This window comes from Polypterus senegalus, chromosome 2 (genome assembly GCF_016835505.1).
Source record: "Polypterus senegalus isolate Bchr_013 chromosome 2, ASM1683550v1, whole genome shotgun sequence".
Lineage (NCBI taxonomy): Eukaryota > Metazoa > Chordata > Cladistia > Polypteriformes > Polypteridae > Polypterus > Polypterus senegalus.
This window is the reverse complement of record NC_053155.1, coordinates 132,570,562-132,594,301: the sequence shown is the minus strand read 5'-3', so window position 1 is coordinate 132,594,301 and position 23,740 is coordinate 132,570,562. Positions and strand designations below refer to the sequence as shown.

Below are 23,740 nucleotides of genomic sequence, written 5' to 3'. Positions count from 1 at the left end.
AAAGCTTAATCTGAAAAGTAAATTCCGTGACACATGCAAACAAGTAGGAAAGAATGCTCAAGGAGAATGACATGGGAAGGAGGAGTGTAGAGGTTTTGGTTGGGATAACAATTGTGTAGTATTAGTTATGAGCCAACCTAAGATATAGCCCAGGGATCCACAGGCTATGGATGCGCAACTTATTAACTTGTATAGAAAAAATATTTATTCTTTGTTTTTCAAAGAAATATTACCATCTCAGGACTGGCCATCATGTCTGCTTTCACCTCATTACTGTTAATCCAGAGACAGCTTTTCTATCACTAGTCATATGCACACCGCTTTCCCCAAGTTTACGCGGTTCTGTAAAGAGCAGTTCTTGAAAGAGTCTACAGCAACAGAATGGGCAGATTGCACACCATTATTAAGTGATGAACATGAAGAACAAAGCCATTTGACATAATAGGAACAGTTCTTGAGAAATGTTTGTTACATTATTGCCAAATGCCCCTTCCCTACAAAATGCTTCTTTGATAACACTATAAAAATACTCAATCACATCTGAAAAATGCCCAATAAAACACCTAAAGAAAATCTGGAAAACACTTGCAAAAAGCCACTAAAAGCCGGAAAAAAAGCTAAACAAATGCCAGAAATGTAGATCACTGAAGTTTGAATGGACCCTTACTTTGTACTATAATGTCAGTTACTTTATGGAGAATCAAATTGGTTTATTACAACTGGCAAGAAAGACCATTTAAAGTAATTTAGAACAAACAAAATATTGAGTACTTGTGAGTAAGCAAATGTTTCATGAATAAAATGTTCACTAACAAGTGGTTGACATTCCAGCAGAATAAGTCACTGCCAGACTTCAGACAATGTCAAACATATAAAGCAACAGACTTTGAATTAACGAAGATCTACATTCATGCACTACAAGAGATTTCTACCATAAAAAATGAGAATTGCTATGTTCACTGTCATGAGATCTACAAGCAAAACAGGCAAGATACTAACTGTAAAAAAGAGCGCATAATACACACAAGCAGAAGCATAGCTTAAAACTGCATTAAAATTTGCTTGCAAAACTATTTCTGCAAATTTAGGTAAGATTCTGCTCTAGAAAATAAGAACTTACGATTAAACATTGAGACATTCCTAAGAAATCACAAGCAGTAAAAACTGGGTTTTCAATTACGTGGTGTTCCAGGAGTGCATCTCCCAAATTAAGAAAGGATTTGTTGCACAATGAACAGATAGTGTGTATCAACAAAGAAACTTGAAAATGGAAAGTAAGGCTACTTTTATTATACTCTGTATTCTTTCTGAATGAGAAGCAAGAAAATATAAAAACAAAATGGGCTGCTTTCAACACATTCAATAAACTGCTATGGAACTGAGCAGCTGAGGAAGAGTGGTCACTAAACAAAAAGGAGAATGAGCAATGTTGTAGGAGAGCTCAGGGACAACAATTTATTTTGTCTCTCTCTAATATTTAGCACAGTAAAACTAAAAAACACAATTACTTTTATTTAGGCCAGAGTTTTTACACTTGGTTTTGTGGTTCACTGTTTTCGTTCAAACATGACTGAGGTTAGAAAATGCATCCCATACCATTTTTCAAGTAATACAAATGTGCACACAGGTGGAGTAGCCACAATACTCGTTGAAAACTGGACTAGCCAAGGGAAAATAAATTTTAATAACTTACATATACATTATATTTCATAATTAATGTTTATGTATTACATTAAATCACAGCCAGCATTCACACCATTCAGACCCACTTAATTGAATTTTTACAAAGGGCTAGTGCATCCCAGGACACAATCAAACCAACTCAGATTTTAATTAACTAAGACTTAAATGTATATAAATCTAATAAAAATCTGCACCAATTATGCTTATCTGACTTTAAGCAGTGTTTGGGAAGAAGGGGGTTAAAACCGTACATGTATTAGAAACACAGAAAATTGTTTTTTTTTTTTTACTCCTACAATGCACATAAAGTCAGCTTATGTACAGTACGTGTTTCAAGTATGGCCGACTAGTGCGATGCAATATTCATAAGCTGTAACAATTATTCTCAGCTTGCAGTTGATTTAAAATCCTACCACATTTATTGGAACAATGAAAATATGAATGTACAACTCAAGACTCAGAATTAGTTTCCATATCCTTCTACCACCATACAAAGTTATCACAGACTTCACTTCACTTCACCTAACAGAACATAATGCACACCTTACACAGTATACAGAAAATAAACCTTTAAGAAATAGTTTCCTTAGATCTCCCAAAAAAAAAAAAAAAAAAAAGATCAAAAACGAGACTAACAAAGGAGTTGGAGAATTTAGTTACATGCTATTATCTCCCCAGAAATGGTAGCTGTTCTATTGGTCTCAACATTTAACTGTAATGTGAAGATGTTGTGCTATCCTGAAGAAGATATTCTACCTGTTTAGATGTTCAGAATGTGAAAAACTGACATTTTGTTGATATAATCAAATTACCAATTATACCAAAATTATGGGTAAATAATCGGCATTGGATATACAGTCCCGATCAAAAGTTTAAGACCACTTGAAAAATGGCAAAAAAATCATATTTTGCATGGTTGGATCCTAACAAGGTTCCAAGTAGAGCTTCAACATGCAACAAGAAGAAATGGGAGTGAGACAAAACATTTTTTGAGCATGCAATTTAATGAAAACAACGATTAAACTGAAACAGGCTGTTTTACAGCTGATCAAAAGTGTAGGACCACACCTCCAAAAAAACCCGTAAACCCCCCCCCAAAACAGAAATCAAACTTCCAAACATGAACTCAGTACTGAGTAGCTCCACCGTTATTGCTGATCACTTCAAAAATTCGTTGCGGCATGCTTGATGCAGGCGTTTCCATGAGGCGAGTGGGAACATTTCTCCAAGTGGTGAAGATGGCCGCACAAAGGGGATCTACTGTCTGGAACTGTTGTGCATTTTTGTAAACTTCCCTTGCCATCCATCCCCAAAGGTTCTCAATTGGATTTAGATCAGGGGAACAAGCAGGATGGGCCAAAAGAGTGATGTTATTCTCCTGGAAGAAGTCCCTTGTTCTGCGGGCATTGTGTACTGTAGCATTGTCCTGTTGAAAAACCCAGTCGTTGCCACACAGACGAGGGCCCTCAGTCATGAGGAATGCTCTCTGCAACATCTGGACATAGCCAGCGGCCGTTTGACGCCCCTGCAATTCCTAAAGCTCCATTGTTCCACTGAAGGAAAAAGCACCCGAGACCATTATGGCGCCCCCTCCACTGTGGCGCGTAGAAAACATCTCAGGTGGGATCCGCTTGTCATGCCAGTAACGTTGGAAACCATCTGGACTACCAAGGTAAAATTTTTTCTCATCAGAGAATAAAACTTTCTTCCACTTTTGAATGTCCCATGTTTGGTGCTCTCTTGCAAAGTCCAAACGAGCAGTTCTGTGGCGTTCAAGGAGACGAGGTCTTTGAAGACGTTTTTTGTTTTTGAAGCCCTTCAGTCTCAGATGCCGTCTGATGGTTATGGGGCTGCAGTCAGCACCAGTAACGGCCTTAATTTGGGTCGAGGATCGTCCAGTGTCTTGACGGACAGTCAATTGGATCCTCCGGCTCAGTACTGGTGAAATTTTTTTGGGTCTTCCACTTGAATTTTTTGTTCCATAACCCTCAGGATCATTTAAGAAATTCCAAATGACTGTGTTATTGCGTCCCACCTCAGCAGTGATGGTGCGCTGCTTATGCAGTTCAACAACCCGACCACATTCAAAAAGGGAGAGTTTTTTTGCCTTTGCCATCAGAACGTGTGACTACCTGACAGAAAATGACAATGAATCCACATCTTTGCACAGATTTGGCCTTTTAAAGGCATGTGGTCCTAAAATCTTGATCAGCTGTAAAATAGCCTGTTTCAATTTAATCATTATTTTCAATTAATTGAATGCTCAAAAAATGTTTTGTCTCACTCCCATTTCTTCTTGTTGCATGTTGAAGCTCTACTTGGAACCTTGTTAAGATCCAACCATGCAAAATATGATTTTTTGCCATTTTTCAAGTGGTCTTAAACTTTTGATCGGGACTGTATATACTGTACACTAATGTTATGCACCTAAAATCTGGAATAGCCTGCCAATAGGAATTCACCAGGCTAATACAGTGGAACACTTTTAGAAAAAACTGCTAAAAACACATATCCTTAACATGGCTTTCTCATAACTTCATTTTAGTTTAATCCTGATGCTCTGTATATTCAATTAATTATCATTACTATTCATGGTGGCTCCAAAATCCGTACTAAACCCTACTCTCTCTTCTGTTCTTTTTCCAGTTTTCTGTGGTGGCGATCTGTGCCACCACCACCTAATCAAAGCATCATGATGTCCGTACATTGATGGATTAAAGGCCAGAAGTCCATGTGACCGTCATCATCAAGTCCTTCCACGAGAACCCTGAATACAATGAGGACTGATCATTTATGTTAGGTAGAATGCCTAGAGGGGGCTGGGCAGTTTCATGGCCTGGAACCCCTGCAGATTTTATTCCCTCTCCCACAAAGGACGTCTGGAGTTTTTGTTTTTTCTGTCCTCCCGGGGCATCGTACCTTACTTTTACTCTATGTTAGTGTTCTCTTATTTTAATTTTTACTTATCTTTTTTCTCTTTCTTCATCATGTAAAGCACTTTGAGCTATATTATTTGTATGAAAATCTGCTATATAAATAAATGTTGTTGTACACTGTCACACACATCCATTTGGGCAACAACAACTGGGCTAATCTACACTCCAAACCACAGGGGTGGTGCTGTCTCCTAACGCCTTTACTCTTTCTCTCTCCATAGAATGGATGACTGACAGTAATTCCACCGATGACATCATGTTCATCTTATGCCCTCCAGAACCCGCCCTTCTGGGTCTCATCCTTGAAAACCAGCTCCGACGACATCTTGGGGCAGTCTGAAGAAGACATGCATCTGAATCTATGGTACATTTTTTTTATTTCAATCTAACAATTCATGCTTAAACAGGATTCACCTGGGTGCCCCAGCTCTTTGACATATTATTTGCTTTACAACACTCTAAACTAACCTAAAGACTTTACTCTAACTTTTCATTAAACACTGAGATTCCAAGTCATGCCTGTGTGAGTGAATGAGTGCATATAAGTGAACCCGGAGACGGACAAGGACCCTAGGCTGTTTTCTGCCTTGTGCTCAGTAGTGCCAGGATAACCTCTCTCACAAACTACTCTAAATTGCATTAAGTGTGTTTGAAGACATTATTTACAGACTGTTGGTTTAATAGTGTAATATTTTAATCAAGGTTCAGATATTCCAAGCAGATTTAAGTTTTCTTAATTTGTTTTTTGCATTTTAAGATTATTTCAAAGTTTATACAAAACAAAATGAATTGTTCTTAAACATGTGCTAAGAAAATTGCTTTGTAATCTCTGCCACAATCTGCCTTCACTGGGAAATTAAGAAAAGCAATTGGAGTCATTTTGTTTTGGCTTTGATAATGCTACAGGGAAGAATGAACTTGATATGAAATAAGGACTTTGCGATTATTTTCATATGAAATTCATAAAACGTCAGCCAGGAGAAAGTGAAGGCTAATATAGAGTAGTACAGATCTAATTATGCAATTTTCATTACACTATAACTATATAAAGTTTATTACATAGAAAATCACCTGAAAAATCCCGGACCATCGATAAGTGTGCGAACTGACGACATGAAGAATCGCCTTCACCCCGAACTGGAATCGTCCCTGCATAAATCAAAGTTATCCAAACGATCTGGATCTGCATAAGTTGATCTGGACCCCCCTGTACATACTACAATAGCTGCTTTAAATTTTTTTAAGAAAATGGGCCTCAGGTATAGTGCTGTTGGGTAACTTGATGTATTAGAACTACTATGTAACAAAGTACCTTTCTGTATATAATATTTGTATTTATTTTACCAGATGCTAATATTATTAGTTAACTTGAGATACTTAATGCAGAACATGCTACATGTAATTGACTAGCAGTGAAACATTTCTGCCCAAGATCAATTCCTGCGTTTCCTTGAGACTTGGTTTATACTGAGGATCACAACAAAACAGAATCTTAAGGGAAACGTTAACCATTTCAATTCAGAAAAATAATCAGTAGGGATCATGTGAATACAATTTTCAATAGTATTTCCGTACATTTTTTGTTATCAGTTGTATATTCAAGCCTTTTTTGCTATACCCATAGCCAGACAAATTTCTGATAATGAATCATATTTTACTTTAATTACAACAGACCAGAAAGACATGTACAGACTGCACATTTACGTGGTTCAAGTAATGAACCAAATGTTATAAACATTGTACAGAAAAGAACAGATGGAAAAAAAAAAAAGGCAAAACAATTTTGTAAACTACAAATGAAATATGGAAAACATTTACAGTTGTGGGTGGTCCCTACTGCATTGGTGTGGAAGAGCACGCAACTGAACTCCATAATAAAGTACACCACCAAAAGTGGGATTCGGCAACGTCACAAATTTGATGTAAAGTTAACTCATTTAAAGCTATACATTACTAAAAATCTTGATTCTACATTAGCATCAAAGCCTAAAATTGTACTGTCTCATTATACACTGGGTATGAATAAATGCCTACTGGCAAAAAACAAAAGTCACTAATTTTATTCACTCCAAAGCACCATCCTGTTCAATTCTGATCACATTCAGAAAAACAGCACCTCCATCAGCTGCAGAAAAAATTGCACCTAACTCTGTTCAGTTTTAGTTCATTCTTTCACAATGTATGAGAATTAAAAAAAAAAAAAAAAAAAATTATATCAATGGGTACTGGCAGCAAATGCTAAATAATGGCAAATATTAAAATGTCCAGAAAAAAATCTCAAGTTACCTCTATCGCAGTATCAACGTGTCAGTAATCTAATCAAATGCTCTCAACTTTGGTATTGTTAAATAATTTAGAGAAATGAAATATTTGTAGGAAAGTGAAGCATGTTCAAGTGAATTTGTGCTTTTGAGTTGAAGAACCATCACCCCCACCTGGCCCCGTTCACCGGTCAGAACTACAGTGTTGAATAAGATTTAATCACTGTCAATATCAATTACTATGATGAACCTGACACAGCTGCCATATTTTTTCCAGTTCTAATTACTTGGTAATCTAACAAAAGGTCTGTATATAGAATATGTTACTCTGGAATATGTCCCATCCAGTTAAATAAAACACAAACCTGCTGAGGAAAGGCTCAATTTCACACAATTGAACAGGATGACATTAGTACAGTTTTTACCATCTGTTCATTTCAACTTTCACGGATGAACTTTGAGGAATACACCACCCAAAAAGGATTTTTTTTTTTTATACATTACCTACCCCATTATTTTTCTCTCAGATTTTCTTGGAGAGTGAAGATAAAAAAAATGTACAGAAAGTTGCTCTATGGTGACCACTGCACCACATAAAACAGTATCAAAAACATGCATACGTCAAAAAAAAAAAAAAGAAAAAAAAAAACTCACGTTACTCATGTTGCATAATTCAAGTCAGTCATCCAGTCGTATGTTTGTAATGTGCAAAACAATTGCATTTTTTTGCTAAAATACTGTTAAGTAAATGTTTCCAGAAAAATCACCACCAGGCATTAACAGAAAACACAAAATTTATTGGAATTGGGCTTTGGAATTAAAGAGTTCAGAACTCCAGAATACCAATAACACATGAGGGTAGCAATAGTACTGCAGAGGTTAACTGTACGGACTTAAGCATGACTTTCCTGGACTTTTACTCTACACATAGTGTGATATAACCGAACATATTGTTAGCATGGTTAATGGCTTCCACACTCTACCTGGAGCTAAAAATTGTTGAGTCCACTCGGCTCCTTCTCTTTCAGGTTTTTCTCTTTGGGTCCTCCCTCTGTCTTATTAAATCTAACATTTTTACTTCCTATGTGTACATGCATTAAACTTCCATCTGCATAAATCAGCTGAAACCTGTATTCTCTTCAGGCTCCACTGTAATAATTCAGCTGATTGCAGATTACCTACCACCAATCTCCCTTTTTTAGTTCATCTGCAGACTCAACCAGCTTGCTATTTATATTCATATCCAGGTTGTGGTTCCATTATTAACTGAAGCACATAATAGCAGATATACACAGTTACTACTAAATCAGCATAATTGCTTTCTGAAAAGGAATTATTAAACTGTAAAATGCCCTGTCATTTATTGGGTGTTTGAAGCCAAAGTAATACTTTTTAGTATGTAAACTAAACTGTGACTAGCACAACGAGAGCACATACAACAGATACTTACATGACATTAGAATGAATGACATTTACAGTTGGATAATTACTGAATTTACTAATTCTGGATTAGTACACAGGTAACATGAAACAAAACAAATGCAGTTTTAAGGAGTTCTGAAGTAAAAATAATAATCTTAAAGTTTTATTTCACAAAGGTAGCCCCTAATTTGGATTCTGATGGCTTTAGTAAATACCAGTAGAGATGCACGGTATACTGGTAGAAATTTCCATATATGATTTCTATTGCAGCAGAAAACATAAAAATGCCACCTTTGTTACTTGCCGAAAAAGAGACTGTGTGAGGTTAGTGTTCTGTTACGTTCAGATGCACGCGGCACTTCTCACTGTGCACATCCACAACCCTCAACCCACCTGTCATACCTCCGAAACAATGTACAATAATTTCTACAGACTTGCAGAGAACTCATGTCCCTTCCTCAGATTCCCTCAAACTTTCTTCCTTTTGCATTCAGAATTTATTTTCAGATTTGAACAAGTCTTTTGACTTTGAAGAAGAGAACAATTTCCCCAATCCTGAAATTTTTGAAAAAGATGAGATGAGCCAAGAAAACAATATAGTTATTTTTTCCACTTTAAACACTAAGGATGAAGTACAGTAGTCCTGGAGAAACCATTAAGCAAAAACAGCACATACATTGGTCACCAAGGAACAGAAACAGAGCAGCAATACAAAAGTACTATAAAACCAAGTTTAAAAAAAAAAAGAGCTACAAGCAGGCTACAATAAGCATTTTTTAACATTGTTTGGTCCATGTACAATATGTTAAAATGCAGTATAACAAAGATAGAAAGTAATGGAATAGGAGACATTTTGTTTCATTCAAATAATGATGCTTCCTCATCAATCTCGCTTTTTAAAATTCTCCACCAACATCAATTTCTGTAGAATGAGTATCTTGAGAAAAAAAAAAAAAGTGTGACATGTGACAAAACATTTTTTACTAGGCGGATAGCAGGGCTTGGTTAGCTAGTGTCTGCCGAGTCAGGATTCAGTCAACGTAGATCTAAATTTTCACTGGTTTGTCTTTATATATTTTTCTTCAACTTCATAAAAGATGTTTTGAAAGGTAAATTAAAGTCTAGTTAGGCTTGCTTGTTTTTGTTCAATGGTGAACCAAAGGAATTGGGGAGAACATTTTTTTATTGTAATTAATTGTACACATTTTCATAGATTCGGTGTCTTCTTAATCTTTTCTTCTTCTTTTGACTGCTCCAGTTAGGAGTCACCACAGTGGATCATCTTTTTCCATATCTTGCTGTCCTTTGTACCTTGTTCTGTAACACCCACCACCTGCATATCCTTTCTAACCCTATTCATAAACCTTCTTAGGCCTTCCTCTTTTCCCTTTTGCCTGGCAGCTCCATACCTAGCATCCTTCTTCCAATATATCTAGTATCGCTCCTCTGCACATGTCCAAACCAACGCAATCTCACCTCTCTGACTTTCTCTCCAAACCATCCAACTGCTGACCCTCTAACCTTCAGCAATAAAATATGGTACGTGACACCCAGATTCTCTCATGGTCTTTGCTGCCATCTAGAGGATAACATAAAACAATAAACTCCAGGCAATTTTCGCCTACATTAACAATGGTTTTAGCTTTTTCTCCCTCGATATTGACAACAGCTTTGAATGTGTTATGCTTGATCTTGAAGAGAATTATAACTGCGTAAGAATTAAAACTAATTTTTGAATACAACTTCATTTTTAAAGCCCCAATTAACAGAGTAATCAAAGTAATGATCATTCAACTAATTTATTAGTAAAATAATTAGTCAGTTGTGCTTATCAGCCAAATTCACCAAAGTTTTTGTCACACTGAATACTGCACTCACCGGCAACTTTGCGCACCAAATATTTTCCTGAAAATTTGCTATGTGGCTGACTTAAAACTTTTTTACCAGAGCCCCATGAGGCTTTGCGAGCCAGCTTGATATCACAATACTATAGCAACCATGTGAATAACTTTCATGGTTGAATACTGTAAGACTGTTGCCGATCTGCTTCAGGCATATGCATGTTGTTACAACCCAACCTTTCACCCTGCATGCATTTAATTAAAAAAAACTTGCAGTATTTTATTTTAAGGGGTAAGTTAGCTGACCAAACATGAAAAAAAAATAAAATACATACTTTCAGTATTTCCACCAGATATAAAACAATGATCCCCAGCACCACATGATCAATTTGTGCTGCAGCTACAACCCAAAACAAGCCTTAAAAGGAGCCCCCCCTCCCCCCAAGAAAGGAAACATATACAACTCTATTAAATAATAATACACAGGCATTCCAGCTGCACCCAGAGCTGCGATTTCAAACAATGGAACAAGCCAGTTCCACATCACTACTTCATCAAAGACTGGAATTATGTGAGCATATGGATATACATTTTTTACTCATTGCTATTTTGTGTCACTTTGTTGCATTTTCTTTCCGGTAACCATTCCCATCTGTGCTGTGTTTGAGGCATGGTGACGCAATGTTAACTTTGCATCTTGTATGCTTTACATAGCTGGTTTTCCTTTGCAACTTTTTCATTTTAGCTTATTGTTTGATCACTGAGGATCTCTCAGAGACACGCTATGACATCAGATCTGTAGCACCATTCCCATGTTATTTATACCAACCCTATTAATAGATGGGTCATTCCATGTCAAATCAACAGATTTTCAAGAAATCACACACACTTCAGTCTAAAAAAAAAATTCTGAAAAAAATAACAGGTGTACCCATGTTATGCAGGAGACACTACAAAATTATTTTGATGCAAGATAAATACTTTCCAAGATACAGCCAATTTTGTTGGGGGGGGGGAAGGGTATCAAGTTTGACCCTGCCTTATTTTTTTTCATCAAATTCACAAGACTGTATATCAAAAACTAAACCACCTAGCAGGCTCAAACCTTGCATACTGGTACCTTTATAGGTATAGTATGTAACAAAAGCAAAATGTCTGGTACAGATGACACCAATTGGTAAGAGCAGCCCTTCAAAAATGGGGAAAAAAAATTGTGCGTCTTGTTTAGGCTTTCAGAAAGCATACTTCTAACCGATACAGCCTACTGAATTTTTTTCCATATTGAGATACCTGTAAACAGCTTTTCAAAAAGGTTATAAAAAAACAAGAAAGTGCAACAGGGATTGACCAGCAGACTTCTCAAATGTGAAAAAAAACATTTTAGGTCTAATTTTCAGACCAGCTTAATATAGGGTGTCCCAAAATTCACTCAAGAAGTAATTTTGATAGAGAACACAGGTTTTTAATTAAAAATTGTAAATTTTTAATTGATTCATAAAGTATACAGTATTGGGTTATGTATGGAATAGCATATCAGGTAAATGGCCTCCACAGCTTTGCTGCCACATGTTGTCCACATCCATAGCTTGCAATTTAGGCACAAAAAGCGGGATCATGATGTCGCGATAGCGAGCATCATTAACTGTTATTGCCTGATCAGCCGCATTTTCGAAGAAGAATGGTCCGATGATGCCTCCAGCCAAAAATCCGCACCAAACAGTGACACGTTTTGGATGCATTTGTTTCTCAACAATTACTTGTGGATTTTCTGAACCCCAAAAGGGACAATTTTGACGATTAACGAAGCCATCAAAATGAAAATGAGCCTCATCGCTGAAGATGATTTTATTCGAAAAAGTTGATGAAGTTAAATCACTATTCCGACCATATTTTGTACGGAAATTGAGAACTGTTGCTGCCAAACATTCATTATTTTTAAAATATTGCTCAACAATGAAAATACGTTCTTTTGTGTAGCGCTCCATTTTTAATAATCCTGAACTGTGAGCTGTCACTTTGTCTTTTTTTTTCCTGTTGGCAACACTTTACCGCACAAATGGTGCCAAATTCAAATCTTGCATGAATTTTGGGACACCTGCTATATTGCGAGAATGTCCAGACATTTTTAAAATAAATTTTTCTTTTTGAATATTAAAAGTATTAATATTAGAAAAATTTTGGAAGATATTTCAAAAGTTACTCATTTAAATTTTAAAATGTTAAATGGTGCTGCAAACCACTTATCTAAGTTAATACTAGTATGAAACAAAAAAAAAAAAAAAACTTTAAGTAGCCATGTTTCATAAAAATCAAACAATTGTTTACAGAAAAATTCAACCATTGAGCTTTTTAGATATTACAAAGTCAAATAACAAAAAACAAACAACACTTTAAATTAAATACTTCTAACCTTTCAGTGTCCGAGTTAAAACGTGTCACAGCCAAAATATCAATAATCACCTCTTCGTTAAGAAGCTTAAAACTTCCACAGATACAGCGTGGATAGAAAAACTACACAGACAGTTCCTTTGGTATGATTTAAACCCAAAGTTTAGAAGTAATAACACACAAGTCACTTCTGCAATGAGGCCCGATGTTTAAATAAGTTAAAAAATTATGCAGTCAGCGGACTCAAAAAAAAAAAAAAACACACTGACCAAAGTTTTAACGTGCCAAATATAAAAAATCCACATACCCTTAATAATAAGTTTCAGCTTTTACTAATGTACAATCTGAAATCAAAAAACAGCCTTGCAACTAATGAGATTTTAGTGAAAAAATATAGGAATGACATCAGTTTTTTAGGAATCTAAAAACCTTCAATGCATTTGGGTCTTACATGGGCACGCACTTTACTAAATACTAACGGTGGAAGCACCTTTTATTTTGATTACAGCAGTATTACTAAATACTAATGGTGGAAGCACCTTTTATTTTGATTACAGCAGTATGGATGGAACTCTGCAATGTTATCCCATATCCCTTCTTTGCAGAAAAAATTTTATGTTTAATAAAATTAGTTGAATGAATTTACAGATTTTTCTACAGGAATGAGTCCAAGGCTGCAACTGAGCCATTTCAAGACATAGACTTTCCTTTAAAGCTGTTTCTTGTTTGAGCTGACCCTCGTCTTTTGCTTAGCCTTCTCATTTCTTTATCATCATTTTTGAAAGGCAATAGTAATCTTCACTATATCCTACAATATTTCCTTAATTCTGCAGTGATGACTTTCATAGTTTTTAATGATATATATTTGGGCTGCTGTAATCAATTTAAATAATTGAGTATTCTACCGATTATTCCACTGATTAAATCGGATAATTGGGTAAGAAACATTTTTGCTATATTTAAGAACAATAGTAAATGCACAAAAAAAGAAAATGACACCTCTCTTAAATTAACGACTATTTGATTTGCATACAATAAAATTTGTCAAAAGTAAACCCATTTATTGCATTTAAGCGCCATATTACGTTCTGGGCTTTAAAGAAAACATTGTGAAACGTAAAAACAAATAAATATAAAAATATAGCAACTACAAAATACTTTAAGAAAAGGTATGTATAAAGCCTAAAACTAAGTTGTGCAGCTTAATTTTCAGAACTATATGTTTCAACAGAACTACAGCACAGGCATTACATAAGCCGCGGCTGTCTTCTTGGAAGGCTTTCTAGCATTCGTAGGAGGCAAAAAAAACAAAAAACAAACAAAAAGGTTCTGGCAGGATCGTATCCCATACGTATGAGGTAGATATGGTGTTTGTGTGCATAAGCACTTAAAGGATCATGTGATGGTTGCAATGAAGTGAGCATGTCAACATACTCAAAACAGAAGCTTGTTCTGCTTTTTGATGCAATGGTTCCTGCTGCAGAAAAGTGTCCGATGGTGTTGATGTTGCTGGAATACGTCTCCTCCCATCACCCTTCAGTATTTTTTCTCCGTGTCATCAAATCATGTCATCACATCGTGTATCCCCAGTATAAGAGCATTGTATGACACTATCCGTGCAAAATGCACCGAGCTCACTGGAGGAGTAATTATATGGATTAAATTAAGCTTTGATGATTTTTGTAATCAAATTCCTCGAGTTTCGAGGAATCATTTCAGCTCTATTATAAAGGATACCTTTGAATTTTAACATTACTAACCTTGTCTGTACCTTTCAACAAGATTCCATAAATATTTTTAAACACACATTATGGACTATAGGGCTGCAACTAACCATCCCATTGATGATTGATTAATCTGGCAATTATTTTGTCAATTAACTGATTAGTTGGATTGTTTAAAAAGATCCATTTGAAATTAAACACAAAATTCATGAAATGGAACTTTTCACCAAATAAACAGATTTGTATAAAACTTTCAGATTTTTTTTAAATGACCTACTTGTAGATATTTTAAACAAAGTATTATTTTTTGAAAATGTATATTATATTGAAAATAAATAGTAATAAAAAGAAATAAAACACTTAGTAGCACTTCTGGCGCTAGTTGTGCAATGAACACACACAAACACTTTCCTTAAAAAACAATAGATTTCAAATAAATTAACTAAATTTGCAATTTGGCTTATATGTTCAAAATCAGTTCATCGATGAAAGTGATGGTTGCCAACACTTAATAATCGATTATTGATATGTCGATTAGTTGCAACTCTAATGGATTATGCTTATCTTTGCAGAAACCTTCAAACAAACAAAAAAGTCAGATTTGCAACATTAATTTAGGGCTAATGAGAACTTATCTAAGGTCATGTGAATGCAAATCTGTCATAACAGACAGATGCTTGCATCATGGGTGATTTATGGAATTAGGATATATTACAACTTGTTTACAGAACATTTCTTACAATTGGAGCACCAACAAATTAAGTGACTTACATAGGGTCACACAGCAAGAAATACTGCAGGCTGGAGTTAAACTGGCAACTTCAGGGATTAAAGCAAAGTACCTTAGCCATTACATCACACTGCTTTTCCCCATGACTTTGAATGTGATAAATTAAATGTAATTGGTCACAATCTTCATCGTAAAAATTGTGCACATACACTGGGGATGTCATACATCTGAAAAGTGAAATCTGACACCTGAAATGTATTTTTTTTTAAAAATGGAATGCAAAACTAACATTCAAGTGTCACAGAACAATTGTCTTACATTTTGCTAATTTCATAATTGCATCACTCCAGATAGATGGTGCAATATTGTAGTAATTTACAAACTATTTTTGCACATCACTTCCAGAATCATACTATTTGTATTTTTCAATGATCAGCTTTTATGATCATTATGGGACAACTGTTCTACTCCATTCTTTGATCTACAGATGCACTAAGAATAAAACACTGAATATGTAGTATTATTCTGCTCCTGATCCCATTCTAGCTCATTCTTGAACCTAAAAACCCAGTTTTTAGCAGAAACAGTTAAACATTAAATCCCATTGTCACTCCTTTGCTTGTAAGACAATGATACATGACAGATGTACTCTTTTCATTTTCCTTTATTAAAACAGCTTTTAAAATCATCATTTAAAAGAACAGCCTTTTCAGTGGCATTAATTAACATTTTAGCTGCATCCATCAACACAGTTTCATACACGGTCATTTCTTTGCTGGGTACTGGTTTGAAATACATTGCCTACAATAACAGGGCATAAAGAAAAAAAATACTATTACTTTCATAGGATTTTTGTTGTTAACTGTAAAGGTCATAAATAAATGGGACACTCAGTAACATTTACAGTATTACACTGGGTTGTTTAATTTGTAAAACAGGTAAAGACACATTGAATCAATCTATACAAGAAAGATGGGGTAAAATAAACAATAATTGTTTTCAATGTGTATTGAAGGGGGAAAAAATGAAAAACTGGTTTGATCTGTGATTACGTCACTTTCAACACACCAATGCTGCCTTTGTGAAGGGATGTGTTAGAAAGCTATAGTCTTGAAGTGTCCTTTAAGCAACAATGTATGTGCCATAAGCAATCAATGCTTGCAGATGTAGTGTAAGCAAAAATGTTAAAATATTAATAATACAGGTTTAGTATGCGTAATCCAAAATACCTAATAAACAATGGCTAGGACCAGAAGTATTTTGAATCACTTCAGCTTGATATCTTGGGGGAAGTAGTGAAACGTATACTTGAATATTCAAATCTGAATTTTTGGTTAATTTGACAGCTCTAGTACACCATGCACGATCCTTTTTCACTTTCACTTAAATAGTGTTGTATGCAAGTGCTTATTAAAGGTGACAAGGGTTAGAGATTAGTAGTCATCATTTCAGCCTTTACATAAAAGAGACTAAAATTTTAATAAAGGGTTTGTAGATTTTCAACAGCCACTATGTACAAAGTATATATGTATCAGAAAATAGTCAACATGCGTTAAGACATCTAAAAAGCAAGAAAAAGTGGAGAATGGAGTGGGGCAGGGGTTTATGAGAGGAAACCTGATGATTACTTCCAATACTGAAATTCCCAAAAATCTGGTACCATATGGTTTTAATGTGTGTGTTTTTCAGTACTTTCCAAGTACCAGTATACTTCACAACACTATTAAAAAATGATTTTTCAGAACCATGTTAATATTAAAGTTGAGAAAATTTAACAGTACTAGGGCAGTTCTCATGCATTATTGCATGACTGCAAGTAAACACATATCTCTTGAAGTCACAATAACAAATAAGAAAATCATAAGTAAAACTTCATATGCAAATGGCTCACACAGATGATGATGATGATACAGCACCACATCAACACATGCCAAAAAGAAAAACAGCATATGTCATGTCTGGAAGCTCTTGGAGTTGGAGAAACAAGAATTTTAATGCTTGATTGCAGGAACTGTATTCATTATTTAATAATAAAAAAGACACACACAGGCTCTCATTATTGTCAAATAAGGTGGTGGTGTTTAAATTTTATTGTCTCACATTTGTGAGCGAAGATGAAAAGATAACAAGACTAATCACTTTTAACAGTGTCCTACACAGTCCTAATAAATGAGGTTTGGCATTTATTCTCTGATTATAAAGAGCTTTTCTACAGAAGTCAACAGGCCTCACTCCTAATTCTAACTGGTTTAAACACTTCAAGGTCTGTAGCTTCTAAAACATACCATATGAGAAATGCAAATGAGTTGCATTGGACAGAATACAATGAAATTCTTAATGGCATACCCAACCAAATATTCAACACATCGCAACTCAACAACTGGGTTAAAAAGGACATTGTGTCAGTTAACATTGCTGAACCCATGTTAAGTCTTAGTAATTTCAGTTTAAGCAAAGAGGGAGTAAGAGGCAATATAAAACTTTAAATACTAGGAATGGAGTTAGAAGGACATATGCTAGCTGTTATCTTTAAACAGATACAGAGAAGTACATTTAACCTAAACTTCATAAACGTTTTAAAGTATTTCTTCAAACCAACAAATTTACTTTTTTTCTGAGAAATTTACATTTTCATGTTACCCTTTAACATTTCTTTATAACAGAAGGTTTTCAAGCTGTTTAAAGCAGCAATACGAACATTAAGGAATAACTTGTACCCAAGTTGGGGTCGGGAGAGAAAGAAAGAGCCAGCTATGATGAACAAATGAAACAGTACAGTAGGCAGAAGGGCATCATTTTCAAATAGCTCCAAGGATGATGGTGCTTCAGCAGTCATAGCACATTAATTACACATAACACTTTGCAAAGGTGGCATTTACAACAGGCACAACCCATCTGCGTTCTTGATAACTATTTTAACAGTTGAGAACCAAAACAAAGACATCAAGTCCTTATTTTATACTGAGCAAAATTATGGACACTAAAATAAGAAAGAAGTTAGAAAAGCACATGAATGAAAATAGTACTGTATACTAGAAAACAGTCACTATTTACAAACTAAAACTTCTGCCAAAACAATCTGGAAATTTTTTGAATAGGTTACTCAGACTCAGAAAAGGTTCTAACACACTCCTACGCTGAACAGTAAATTTGAAACTAGAAGCTAATGGCATCAGGTGGGTCCAACAAAACTGGATTTCAGATTGGTTAACTGGCAGGAGAAAGAGTACAGATAGGTGATTAATGCTCAACATGGGATGAAGTCAACAGGGAAGGCACCAGGGGTCTAACCTTGAACCCCTCCTCGCGCCCCCCCCCATTTATATTAATGACTTCAACACAAGATAGATTTGTAACATTAACATTTAAAAAGATATTAACTAAAAACTATAAAATATTGTTAATTATATACATGAGTAACTGACAAATGTTGATGCACAGCAGCATATTACAGGATCAAATACAGCAATCTCAAATGCATTTAAAAAGGTACTAAAAAAACAAATTTAATTGTTGACCAACCTTACTACATCTACACAGAATATCTCAATCCAAGCCACTGCCTTTATGGCATATGCCATCATATAATGGAACAATTCAGTAATTAGAAAACATTCATTCTGAAAAAAATATTTGAATAAAATTGTTTCTAATTATGAATTAAGCTGCAAATCTTCACAAAACTTGTAAGAGTAATCTTGTACTACAAATAAACATAACTAGGTTTTTTGTCTACATTCTCAAATAACTTTTTTGGAGTCACCCAAACCTACTATGAAAGTATACAGATAAAACAAAAAAAATGCATCAGATATGCTCCAATAGAACACAGATTACTAGGATGAACTACACATTGTACAACTGTTACCAGTGGAAGCCATCAGCTAATGATAGTAAAGGAGAAAAACAGTGAGAGAAACCTAAGGCGTAATAATTGGTTGCTTTGCATGCAATTATTTCCAATTTCTGTTCATAGTATTTTGTGGATGTGACAGAGAGGGGTGGAAAGTAGTGAGAAACAGCTCTTGAGGATATTAATAAAAAAAGATGACACATTCAGAAAGTTGAAGGGGACAAACTACTTATGCAACTGCCCATTTGCAACATTTTCATAAAAGTAAATGCCCGAGACGAACCGTCTTAATCATATAGCAGATAAACTAAATTGGTTGTCAACAGGTTCAGAGGTTTACCTATTGTCCAAAGTCTTTGGATAAGTGTTCCAATTGTCTAATTAAGTAAAGCATTACACTACACTCTGATACCAGACTACATCAAGCTATGTCTGGGATATCATGGAGGTCATTTCCTTGACGGCTTTTGAAGGTGCTAGGGATTCCACAGTGTGCAGGTACCATTCTCATAAGTCATATTGCTATCATTTCCCTCCTGATAAGGAGTTTGTTTTTATTAAAGGAGTTATAAGTGGAGGTTACTTTGCAAGGTGTTGTGGAACATGGACATTTGGATATTAGGTTTTTTTTTTTTGTTTTAAAACGTAATGCAAAAATCAGTTGGGGTATTTCAAATACAGCTTAAATGCAATTCAAGCATTCCAATGCAGATTACATGCAAGTCACAAAAGTTTGTATCTGAATTAACACTACATACAACTGTAGCCTGAACCAGATGTGACAGGTTTCAAGGCAATGAAGCATCTTATGCTGTTCAAAGAACTCCAAAATGATCAGGTTCCTCTCACAAGAGTGGAAAAAAAAAAAGAACCAAATTATTTTTAGGCAAAATGAAAGCACAGTCTTAGTCTAGAACCTAAGCAAGGCCATGTTCCTTTAAACTATAAAACAGAAAATAATTAGAAAAATTATACATTATAGTAAACTGATAAGGTTTTAAATTGTGGTGCTAGTCAAATGCTGCAAAAGCCACAAAAGTCAGAGGCCAAGAAAATCCACTGTAAAGACAGAGCTTGAGGTTTGTGTTCCATGAAGGTGAACTGAAGACACTAAATTGGCCCATGTGTGCCCATGCAACACACTGGCACCATGTGCAGAATTTGCTCCTGCTTTGTGCCCTATACTAGCAGAGATGGACTCCATCCTGCCAACCATGGTCTGGATTAAGCGGGTTAGAAAATGGTGTGATAGGGCTTGAGAAGACAAAGTATTCCTGTTTGAATAGACAATGAAACTGATTCATGATTTGTGTTATACATTCAAATGTATCAATGTCATTTTTATGTTTACAGAGAAGGAAACACTGGTGTATTTTAAGAAATGTATCAAATTAGCATAAAGCATTGTCATGTTTCTATATTTTACTCTTGTATTCTAAAAATCAATCCATTTGCCAATTTATACTTATTTTGGCAAATTGGTCACATAAAAAAGCAAATAAAACAGTTTGGAAGGATGAGAATGCATACACTCAAGACTAGTAATTAGTTTTTTTTATATAAAAAGTTAAGCTTTATTTTACATTGCACCTTTTAAAGCACGCATCAACTTTAAACACTTCTTAAACGCAATATACAATCATATATGATAGCGCCAGCAGCTTCGCTTTTGGCGCTATTACAGCCGACACCATAACAAAATATTAAATCTTGAACAATTAAGTACAAAAATTAACACTGCGCAGCTTCTTTTCACTGTGCAATTGCATACAAACTCAAAAAAGTAAAACTGTTCAAGACCGTCAAACTCAGAGGCATCAAAAATCTTTAAAATTCCATATTACAGCTCTCAAATTAAGTTAATACGAAACCGCAAACATGACGGTTCATTACTCATCAGACTTGTACCAACAAACAAGAATCGCGTGCTACTCAATTTACCTACTATTTTATTATTTGATTATCCATTATCCCAACTTTTGATGCTCATTCAAAGCGGGCAGAAAGCACGAAAGACAAGGCCTGTCTTTTTTCGTTAAAGCCTGGGCTTCGCGTTGCTCCTGCTCTGCCTGCCACCGCACTAGGCCAAGCACTAAACCAGGACGGAGAATGAGAGAAACAAAATCCTCTGAACCACAAACGCACATGGTTTGATATAAAATATAAACACTGTAGAAGCGTGCGAGGGGGGTTGCTAAAATTTAAATTACTAAACATGAGAGGCGGGGATCCATGCAGCCATTTTAAATACGTGAAACCTCCCCAAATTAGACAGTATAATGAGAGCCATAATGTATTCAAGTATACAAACACCTCCCCTCTCCGCATAACAATTTCGTAGATTTACATGCGATGCCTTATTTCCATCATTTTTACGCACTCACTGGTTAGATTTGGACTACAAGGGTAAAAGTCAGTCGACAAACAAAAGCTTTCGTTATTTGTTAGCATAAATAAGCAATACGCTGTCGAAGCCTACATCGGGCCCCACGCAACGCGAAATTCAACCTGACATTCTCAACTGAATCGTTTCAAACAAAAAAGGGCTTTGTTAAAAAGAAACAACTAAAAACTAACCGTGGCTAACAACTGTTACAAACCAGTGATCGCATAATAGGTAACAAATGACCGCGCAGACAAGAATATTGTTTAGGTAAGAGGCGACAAATCGGAATTCTCAGATAACTGTTGGGTATACATACTTTACACTAGATTCCAGAAAACAATTAGATCATTTAATGCTAAAGCAAGCGAACAGACCCTTAAAGTTTCATGGACACATTTTATCTACCCATCACGTGGGTTTGAAAAGCCAGCAATGCACCCTTTTCGGCGACATTTTCAGGAGCATATTGTATTACATTACAAACAAGAGAGCCTATTAGCTTTGAAGTTGTATGCTCGAAGAAGAAAAAAACTAAACTGATGCCCAGAGAAGCCTATGTGCCGGTCCACAACTATCGACGCGTTACAATCAAGCGACCTCTCGACAATGATTCCAAGTAGTAAACACACACGTGCGCGTGGCCTATTTAACGACTGTCTTCTATCTCGTATTTTGTATGCATAGTTCACACGCGTACAATTCAATGGTTGTCCCCTTTTTCTGCGCACTTTAGGGTAAACAAAGGCAGCAAAAGGTGCAACACGATCAGTCTTCCCATCGAATCTCGCTCACAAAGGTGGAACAGAAAGCGCCACCCTATTGCCGTTGTACATTTTAATCCATTAATATTTGGCCGAAAACACTAGACGCTTCATTGCAATACGTTTTTGAATAGCGTCTTCTGCTGTGTTCTTTAGTCCATTTGCACGTCTTTTTCTTCAGTGTAGCTAACCGATTTCCCCCACGAGCCTCCTTCGCTCCCATCCGTCCTCCCGCATGCAATATACTTACTGTTTTACATCTATTTTGCTCCCATTGTAATAATCTTGAATCATGCTAATAAAATATGGTAAAGAGCCTGCTCTCCGGTGGGGCAGCATGAATATGTAAGCACATGCTGCCGCAAAAGAGGCACAAAGAAAGAGAGAGAGAGTGAGAGATAGAGAAACGGCCCAATAAAGGCTGGCGTGGACTCGGCTCGTGTTCCCAAATACCAACATTTTAAGGAATAAACGCCACTCTTCTTTTGAATAAATGAAAATCAAACAAAATACAGTAATCGAAAAACACGCGGTACTATCATGTCAGCACATGAATATGCAAACATGTAATGACTACACGCTGCCACAAACACAAAATGTTGTAACTCGCTTATTTATCAGCAGCTTTCTTTACAAACCCCATTCCACGATCGCGGCAAATTTGTAACGAATTAGAGGCGAACGACGCTGATTACTAATATATTATGCTAAATGGCGGACTTGCCGGCGATAATATGAATATGTAAAGCACACACAGGCTCTAATGACACAAAGAGGGGTGAAAGAGCGGAGGGGATTTATATATATACTATTGCCATTGGCTTGCAATCCCCCTTTCCTCCCACCAGCGTCGGTGCAATTTCTACATTTTAATTCCAGTGATGTCCGCTATTAATAAATTAGGCGAAGTTACATCTTGTTTTGTTTTGCTTCTTCCCCCCCTCCTGATCCGGGCTGAGAGAAAGTGTGTTTGAATATGAATATGAATATGTAAAATGCAGTAATGATTACCTGCTCCTGAACTCTCATCTTGACTCGCTGCTCCTCCGTCCGCCATTTTGAATATTTAACCCGAAATCCCAACCCCGAGACACGGAGCTCCCCACCCCGTGCCAACCTTATCGTATCCAACCGCCGCTATTCTTTTTAATTTTGGCACGCAAATACGGAATTGACTCTGCGCGGGAGACTGTATGCAACTCGTTTTACCAAGTTTTGTTTCACATTCAATGTGTCAATTATTTAAATTACTGACGATCGACTCGGCTTGACGGAAATAGCCGGCGGAAACTGACGAAGTTCATACAAAAAGGGACGAAATTTGAATGCTTGTATTTTCACTTCGTTACTACCAGATCTGCTGAAGTAATGTAATGTTGGCTGTAGCTAAAAATTAAAACAGGCTGATTAGTTTTTAGATGGGTAAGACGTAAGTACGTGTGTATAAATAGTTATAATTTATTCAGGATTAATTAAATATATTCAAATACTACGTCAAAATTTACAACATCCGGAAATAGCTGAAAGATCTGGAGCTACACGAGGAGGGAAAAAAGGGGAGGGGGGGATTGGTGGCTCGCGCTGTTCAGTGTACACACGAGATTATGGATAATGCAGCAGAATAATATAATAAAAATAATAATAATAGTGGGTGTTTTTTATTTTATTTAAACGGATTGCGGAGAATTTTAACTTAATAACTGTCTTTTTTGAAATGATAATTTTTTGCTGCTAAATTTTTTTTGTGTGCTTGTG

The 23,740-nt window shown here is 35.8% G+C and overlaps 1 protein-coding gene across 3 annotated transcripts in view; it reads right to left on the bottom strand.

Annotated features, from left to right (window-relative positions):
* Positions 1-23,103, bottom strand: part of LOC120523369 (POU domain, class 2, transcription factor 1-like) — a 217,569-nt gene extending 194,466 nt beyond the window's left edge. For all 3 annotated transcript variants that reach the window (XM_039744631.1, XM_039744632.1, XM_039744634.1), the window contains exon 1: positions 22,997-23,103. In XM_039744631.1, the coding sequence (XP_039600565.1) occupies positions 22,997-23,042 (46 nt within the window). In that variant the 5' untranslated portion in view covers positions 23,043-23,103. The remainder of the gene's footprint in view (positions 1-22,996) is intronic.
* Positions 23,104-23,740: the final 637 nt, after the last annotated feature.